The 7,125-nt window shown below is 57.8% G+C and overlaps 1 protein-coding gene across 1 annotated transcript; it reads left to right on the top strand.

The window, feature by feature from the left end:
• The first annotated feature begins 1,441 nt into the window (after nucleotides 1-1,441).
• On the top strand, nucleotides 1,442-7,125 carry LOC140913716 (perforin-1-like). Its single transcript, XM_073350519.1, has 3 exons — nucleotides 1,442-1,595; nucleotides 4,879-5,464; nucleotides 6,009-7,125. Exons 1-3 carry the CDS (start codon nucleotides 1,442-1,444, stop codon nucleotides 7,123-7,125), a joined length of 1,857 nt encoding a protein of 618 aa, XP_073206620.1.

The following is a 7,125-nucleotide window of genomic DNA, read 5'->3' as shown; positions in this document are numbered from 1 at the left end:
GTGGACATGCACCAGCCTTTCTAGCCTGAGCCGATTCCCCAAACCCTATAGGCAAACTCACTGGTAAGGATAAAACATGAAACTTACACAGGCTGGATGGATTCCCTTCTCAGCCTGGGACCAGTCTCCTCAGTTCAAAGTCTTTGTCTTCCCAAGGATGTTGAGATGGGGGAGGAGAGAGGCCAAGTGGTGATGTCACTGGGAGTCTGGATTCTTCTTGATGGGCCACCAACATGGGTCCGGCCCAGCCTCATGTAAATGTGTCTTGTTTGTTGAACTTTTGTTGTCACTGTGGGCATTTCCCCCTTCCACATATCTCAGGAGCAAACATATTGCAACACTTGATAACTTCACCTACAATGATAGGACTCACCATTCAACAGGATATTACTATTCAGCAGAGCAAGACTTCTTAAACGATACCTCACAAGGCAGGTATTGTGCAAAACATTTCATTGTCATATCACAGTGTTGAATAGGGGGGTTCCTGGCTGTTATTTTGAGGTACAGCGTGTCACACCCCCACCCCCAGGTGGAACTCCATGGGGGAGAAGGAGACAAAAGCGGATGGGGGGCATGCTGGGATGGAGTTAGGGGGACCCCTGGGAGACTATATGGGGATGCAGAAAGTGGGGGTGACCCCAGCAGAATAATGAGGGGTACAAGGATTGGGCATGACCCCTGGAAAGATATTGGGGGTGCAGGGGGACAGGGATCCTCCCAGCACTGGAGTGAAGGAGTGAGCAGAATCCCCTGATGCGGGGAGTACAGGGGCTCCTGTGCGGGCTGGGGGTCCCTGGGGTTGAAGTCCCAGGAAATGAAAGTGTGGATAGAACAAAACTCGGGGGAACAGAGAGACAGAAGGAAACCTCAAACCTGCTGTACAGCAGTCCAGGGTCGTCATCTCTCCCTCAATGTCCAATTTCCCCACCTCCGCCCCAGCCTGCCCCACAGGGCCAGGGCATTGGGCTTGCTCCAGATTTACCCAGGGGTCAGAATCCTGGCCTGATTCCATTGGCATCGGTGGGGTGGCTCTGTATTTACAGTGGGGTCCCTGAGGCGCTAGGTGCTGGCCCCAGTGCGGCACTAGGGGGTGCTGTGCTGCAGGGCTGGGGGCTCAGCAGGGGGCGCTCTCCCCGACAGGCAGTGCTGGCCCCAATGCCCCAGTGTGGCATTAGGGGGCGCTGTGCTGCTGGGCAGGGGGTTTAGCAGGGGGCGTTCTCCTCGGGTACACAATGGCCCCAATGACTCGGTGCAGGGTTTGGCTCACTGTACTTTCCTTTGCAGCCTCTCTAGCTCCTCATACCCTGGGACGAGACTCACGGGAGGCGCGTTTGATCCACCACAGGGGTGGAAAAATTGGTGGCCACAGCTTCCTTCCCAGCTGGCTGTGGCTGGGGGTGTGAAAGGGGGGCAGGAACTCAGCGCTGTGGGGAGTGTGATGACGGCTGAGACACTGAGAACACAGGAGCCCTTTTGCGGTGCCTTGATCCATCTTCAAAGCGCATCTCTCCCAGCAGAGACACAGACCAGCCCTGGCTGCCGACGGGCCCCGGATCCTAAATATACCTCAGCTTGGCTCCTCAGACAGGTGAGTGATGGGTGGGTCTGCACAGATCATGGCTGAGATCGGGAACTCCATTGTGCCAGGCTCTGCACAGACCCTGACTGAGATCAGAGACCCCTTCACGCCGGGCATTGCACAGACCCCGGCCAAGATCAGGAACCCCATCGCGACGGGTCCTTCACAGAACCTGACCCAGACCAGGAACCCCATCGCGACGGGTCCTGCACAGACCCCGGCTGAGATCAGACCCAGATCAGGAATCCCATCGTGCTGGGCACTGTACAGAACCCAGACCCAGATCAGGAACCCCATCGCGATGGGTCCTTCACAGAACCTGACCCAGACCAGGAACCCCATCGCGACGGGTCCTGCACAGACCCCAGCCGAGATCAGACCCAAATCAGGAACCCCATCATGCTGGGCACTGTACAGAACCCAGACCCAGACCAGGAACCCCATCGCGACGGGTCCTGCACAGACCCCGGCCGAGATCAGACCCAGATCAGGAACCCCATCGTGCTGGGCACTGTACAGAACCCAGACCCAGATCAGGAACCCCATCGCGACGGGTCCTTCACAGAACCTGACCCAGACCAGGAACCCCATCGCGACGGGTCCTGCACAGACCCCGGCTGAGATCAGACCCAGATCAGGAATCCCATCGTGCTGGGCACTGTACAGAACCCAGACCCAGATCAGGAACCCCATCGCGATGGGTCCTTCACAGAACCTGACCCAGACCAGGAACCCCATCGCGACGGGTCCTGCACAGACCCCAGCCGAGATCAGACCCAAATCAGGAACCCCATCATGCTGGGCACTGTACAGAACCCAGACCCAGACCAGGAACCCCATCGCGACGGGTCCTGCACAGACCCCGGCTGAGATCAGACCCAGATCAGGAACCCCATCGTGCTGGGCACTGTACAGAACCCAGACCCAGATCAGGAACCCCATCGCGACGGGTCCTTCACAGAACCTGACCCAGACCAGGAACCCCATCGCGACGGGTCCTGCACAGACCCCAGCCGAGATCAGACCCAAATCAGGAACCCCATCATGCTGGGCACTGTACAGAACCCAGACCCAGATCAGGAACCCCATCGCGACGGGTCCTGCACAGACCCCGGCCGAGATCAGACCCAGATCAGGAACCCCATCGTGCTGGGCACTGTACAGAACCCAGACCCAGATCAGGAACCCCATCGCGACGGGTCCTTCACAGAACCTGACCCAGACCAGGAACCCCATCGCGACGGGTCCTGCACAGACCCCAGCCGAGATCAGACCCAAATCAGGAACCCCATCATGCTGGGCACTGTACAGAACCCAGACCCAGATCAGGAACCCCATCGCGACGGGTCCTGCACAGACCCCGGCCGAGATCAGACCCAGATCAGGAACCCCATCGCAACGGGTCCTTCACAGAACCTGACCCAGACCAGGAACCCCATCGTGACGGGTCCTGCACAGACCCCAGCCGAGATCAGACCCAGATCAGGAACCCCATCATGCTGGGCACTGTACAGAACCCAGACCCAGATCAGGAACCCCATCATGCTGGGCACTGTACAGAACCCAGACCCAGATCAGGAACCCCATCGCGACGGGTCCTTCACAGAACCTGACCCAGACCAGGAACCCCATCGCGACGGGTCCTGCACAGACCCCGGCCGAGATCAGACCCAGATCAGGAACCCCATCATGCTGGGCACTGTACAGAACCCAGACCCAGATCAGGAACCCCATCGCGACGGGTCCTGCACAGACCCATCCCAACTGAGATCCCCCCCCCGCTAATGCCGGGCTCTGCACAGACCCCCCCACACCCCATTGAGATTGGGAACCCTGTCACTCCGGGTGCTGCACAGACCTCAACCAAGATCGTGGTTCCCAGTCTCTTCTGCTCTAACCCGCTTCACCCCACTCCCCCGCCAGAGCGAAAATAGAACCCAGGAGTCCTGACGCTCAGTCCAGGGCTCTATACACTAGCCCATGTTGCCACTCAGTTTTTGATAATTAATTTACGTAGTTGATACCTTTCATATCAGGGGCATCTTGCAATTTCAGGCTGTTTGATTTTCTATTGGCAACGAAGCAGTGGGGGACAGCAGATCTGGACTGAGGAGCACCGGCAGAGTCCGGGGGGAGGGAACCCCAAGGCTCGGATTGCAGGGGGACTGGGGGCTGGCAGAACCAAGCAGTCCATTTTCAAATGCGTTTTTCCTGCCTGGTTCTGCCGGGGTGAGTTCAAACATTTACTGTCCCCTCCCAGTCCGAGCCTGCTACCCTGACAGGATGCAGAGCTGTTACCCTTTCCTGCCCCACAGCCAGCTTTGCTGTACTGTTCCAACCCAAGTTGAAAACAGTTCAAATCAACATTTAACACAGCATCCCTTGTGGTTAGTAGGGGGAGGGACGCAAAGAGAAGTGTGAGGTGCTCAAAGCATCTGGGGCAGAAGGAAGGGGACAGGATACCAGAGTAGATGGGCCCGGGGTTTGCTCCACAGTCGTAGGAAGCAGGCGGGATACCAGGCTAGATGGGCCCATGGACCTGATCCAGGGCCAGGATACTGGGCTAGATGGGCCTGGGGCCTGATTCAGGGCGCTAGGGTTCCCTGCCATCGTTCTCCGACAGCCACAGTGTAAAGGTGGCAACGCCAGACACAGGGGCTGATGCTGACCATGAGAAACCCCAGAAAATGACCCTTTGTCAGTGGTTAAACATAACCGAATCCACTACTCGTCGTGGCCACAAGGGGGCCTCAGCAGTTTCTACAGCAAGCCCATTAATGCCTAGCATGCTGCAAGCTGCCGCTGTTTTTGCTGGCTACAAAAGCCACCACTTGCAAGCCACGGGTTGTTTTGGCCTTGCACTGCCCCCTAGTGGCCACACCCAGCAACTACATTGGCTCACTATTTACAAGCCACGGACTCTGTCACCATGGCACCGCCCTCTAGTGGCCCCATTGACGAATTGCAATGATCCATTATTATATTGCGCACCGTAGAGTGGGAATGTGAACTATACCTCCTCCTCGTAGTTAGTGATGGAATTCCAACATCTGGGAAACAAGGAGGAGAAGGAATTGATGCAGATTAGATACTCTGTAGTCAAACATGCAAATGAGGCATCACGTCATTTGTGTAATGCCTCCTAGAGCCCAGAGTTTTCGTAGGTGTGCAATAAAACATGGCTGATGTCGTCGGTGGTAGGTGGATGTCTCTGTCTCTACAACAGAGATAACTTACAGAACCGCCTGCCACTGGATTGTCACTAATTCTGGACCTCTGTGTGTCTGTTCCTCTAGGCTGTTCAGAGGCTGACGGCCTCTCCTTGGTGCGGGAACCCATCATATCAGCCATGCCCAGATTTGGTGCCTTCATCCCCCTCCTCCTCTTCATCTTCCCTGGGGCCTCCTCCCATTGTCACACAGGCACGGTCAACGAATGCAAGAAGCACACGGCCTTTGTGCCCGGGCACAGCCTGGCTGGGGAGGGCATCGATGTGACCACGATGGCCAGAAAGGGGGCCTATCTGGTAGACAGCAGCCTCTGGCAACATCAGGACAGCACCTGCACCCTGTGCCGGAACCGACTTCAAGGAGGGCAGTGGCAGAGGCTGCCACTGGCCGTGGTGGACTGGCAGGTCCGCGTCTCGTGCCGCCGGAAGCTGAGCAGCTCGGTGCAGCAGTCGGCCATGCGCATCTTGGAGTTGGCGGAGTCCGCGGTGCAGAACGACTGGAAGGTGGGGCTGGACGTGCCTGTGAAGCCCAAGGTTAATGTGCAGGTGGCCCTGGCTGGATCACATTCCAAACTGGCCAGTTTCGTGGTAGCCCACAGGCGGAAGGACAAATACAGCTTCATGAGCCACGAGGTCTCCTGCGGCTATTACGGGTGAGAGCCAGCTTGGGTCAGGAGGGCTGATCTGGAATTGGGATCAGAGCAATACCACACAGAGATACGGGGCCTTTCCCCTCTATGGGGTACTGGCTCTGATCCATGCCCAGGACGGGGGACTGGCTGTCTCAGGGGTCCATTGAATGTGACACAGAACATTTCCTCTCTAGGGAATGCCAGATTCAATCTGGCCCCAGGGCGGGGGACTGCCTGGCTAGGAAGGCAGCAGGGATTGGGACATGGAGCCCTTCCCCTCTAGGAGATGGCGGTTACCACCTAGGACTGGACAGCTATGGGGGATTTTCTTCTCGTGTGTGTCAGGACAGCCTGGCGACCTGCTGTAGCCAGAGTAGGGGATGTCTGTCTCAACTATCAAGCAGCTGACAGTATCCCCAGCAATGTGGTCAAGTTCAGCTGACTGGGTGACTGCTTTGAGTAGGAGCTACCTGCTTAGATCATTGCTTGTGGGTTGGTTAGGGCCTTAGGATACACTGCTGTCTCAGTAGGCTAAGCACACTCCTTGCCTTTTGTCCCTGACCAGATTCCGGGTCAGCGAGACGCCCCCGCTCACCAGCCATTTCACTCGGGCGCTGAAGAACCTCCCAGAGCAGTACAACAGCAAATCCAAGGTGGAGTATCAGCAGCTAATCAACAACTACGGCACCCACTACCTGTCCCAGCTGCAGCTGGGGGGCCGGGCACGGGACTTGACAGCCGTGCGGGTCTGCGAAGCGTCAATGAGCAGCTTGAGTGACGACGAGATCAAGGACTGCTTGAGCATGGAGGCGGGTGTGAGTATCGGAATGGGCTCAGTCAAGGGTGGGCACAGCAAGTGCGAGGAGAAGAAGAAGGGGAAGGTCCAGGGGAGCTTCCATGAGACGTATCGGGAGCGCCACGTGGAGGTGGAGGGAGGAGAGAGCACGACTGATGTGCTCTTCGGGAGTGATGCCAAGGTCTTCTCCACCTGGATAGAGAGCCTCAAAGCCAGCCCCGGCCTGGTGTCCTATTCGTTGCACCCCATCCACATCCTGGTGGAGCAGGGCAACCGCAAGCGGGAGGCACTGAGGCGGGCAGTGAGTGAGTACATCCGTGAGAGGGCCCTGTGGAGGAATTGCACCCGAAGCTGCCCCTCAGGGACTCAACGCAGCGCCCATGACCCCTGCTCCTGCCTCTGCCCCGGGGATACCATGACCAACACCATGTGCTGCTCACGGGAGCGCGGCCTGGGGAAGCTGATGGTGACAGTGAAGACGGCCAGCGGCCTGTGGGGGGATTACGTTACTGCTACGGATGCCTTCGTCAAGGTCTTCTTTGAGAGAAGGGAGATCCGGACCGGCACCATCTGGAACAACAACAATCCCGTCTGGAACGTCCCCTTGGACTTCGGTACCGTCCGCATCACCAGCACCAGCAAGATCCGCATAGAGGTCTGGGACGAGGACAACAAGTGGGACGATGACCTGCTGGGAAGCTGCGACATCCCGCTGGTGTCTGGGGGGCCCCACCAGAAGGATTGCTACCTGAACCACGGCCGCATCTGGTTCCAGTACAGCCTGCGCTGTGGGCCCCACCTCGGGGGCCGGAGCTGCTTCGACTATGTCTCCCAGCCACCCCAGCAGAGCACAGCCAAGGGGAAGGAGGTGGAGGCCTTCTGGTGA

The sequence above is a fragment of the Lepidochelys kempii genome, chromosome 6 (genome assembly GCF_965140265.1).
Source record: "Lepidochelys kempii isolate rLepKem1 chromosome 6, rLepKem1.hap2, whole genome shotgun sequence".
Lineage (NCBI taxonomy): Eukaryota > Metazoa > Chordata > Testudines > Cheloniidae > Lepidochelys > Lepidochelys kempii.
Note: the sequence above shows the minus strand (reverse complement) of the source record. Positions and strands in the feature narration are given on the sequence as shown.

Bases quoted from the DNA above. Each gene is read 5' to 3' on its own strand.
- LOC140913716 (XM_073350519.1), top strand. From the start codon at position 1,442: ATGACGGCTGAGACACTGAGAACACAGGAGCCCTTTTGCGGTGCCTTG. The intron at 1,596-4,878 runs GTGATGGGTGGG...CTGTTCCTCTAG, and splicing joins TTGGCTCCTCAGACAGGTGA to GCTGTTCAGAGGCTGACGGC. The intron at 5,465-6,008 runs GTGAGAGCCAGC...GTCCCTGACCAG, and splicing joins GTCTCCTGCGGCTATTACGG to ATTCCGGGTCAGCGAGACGC.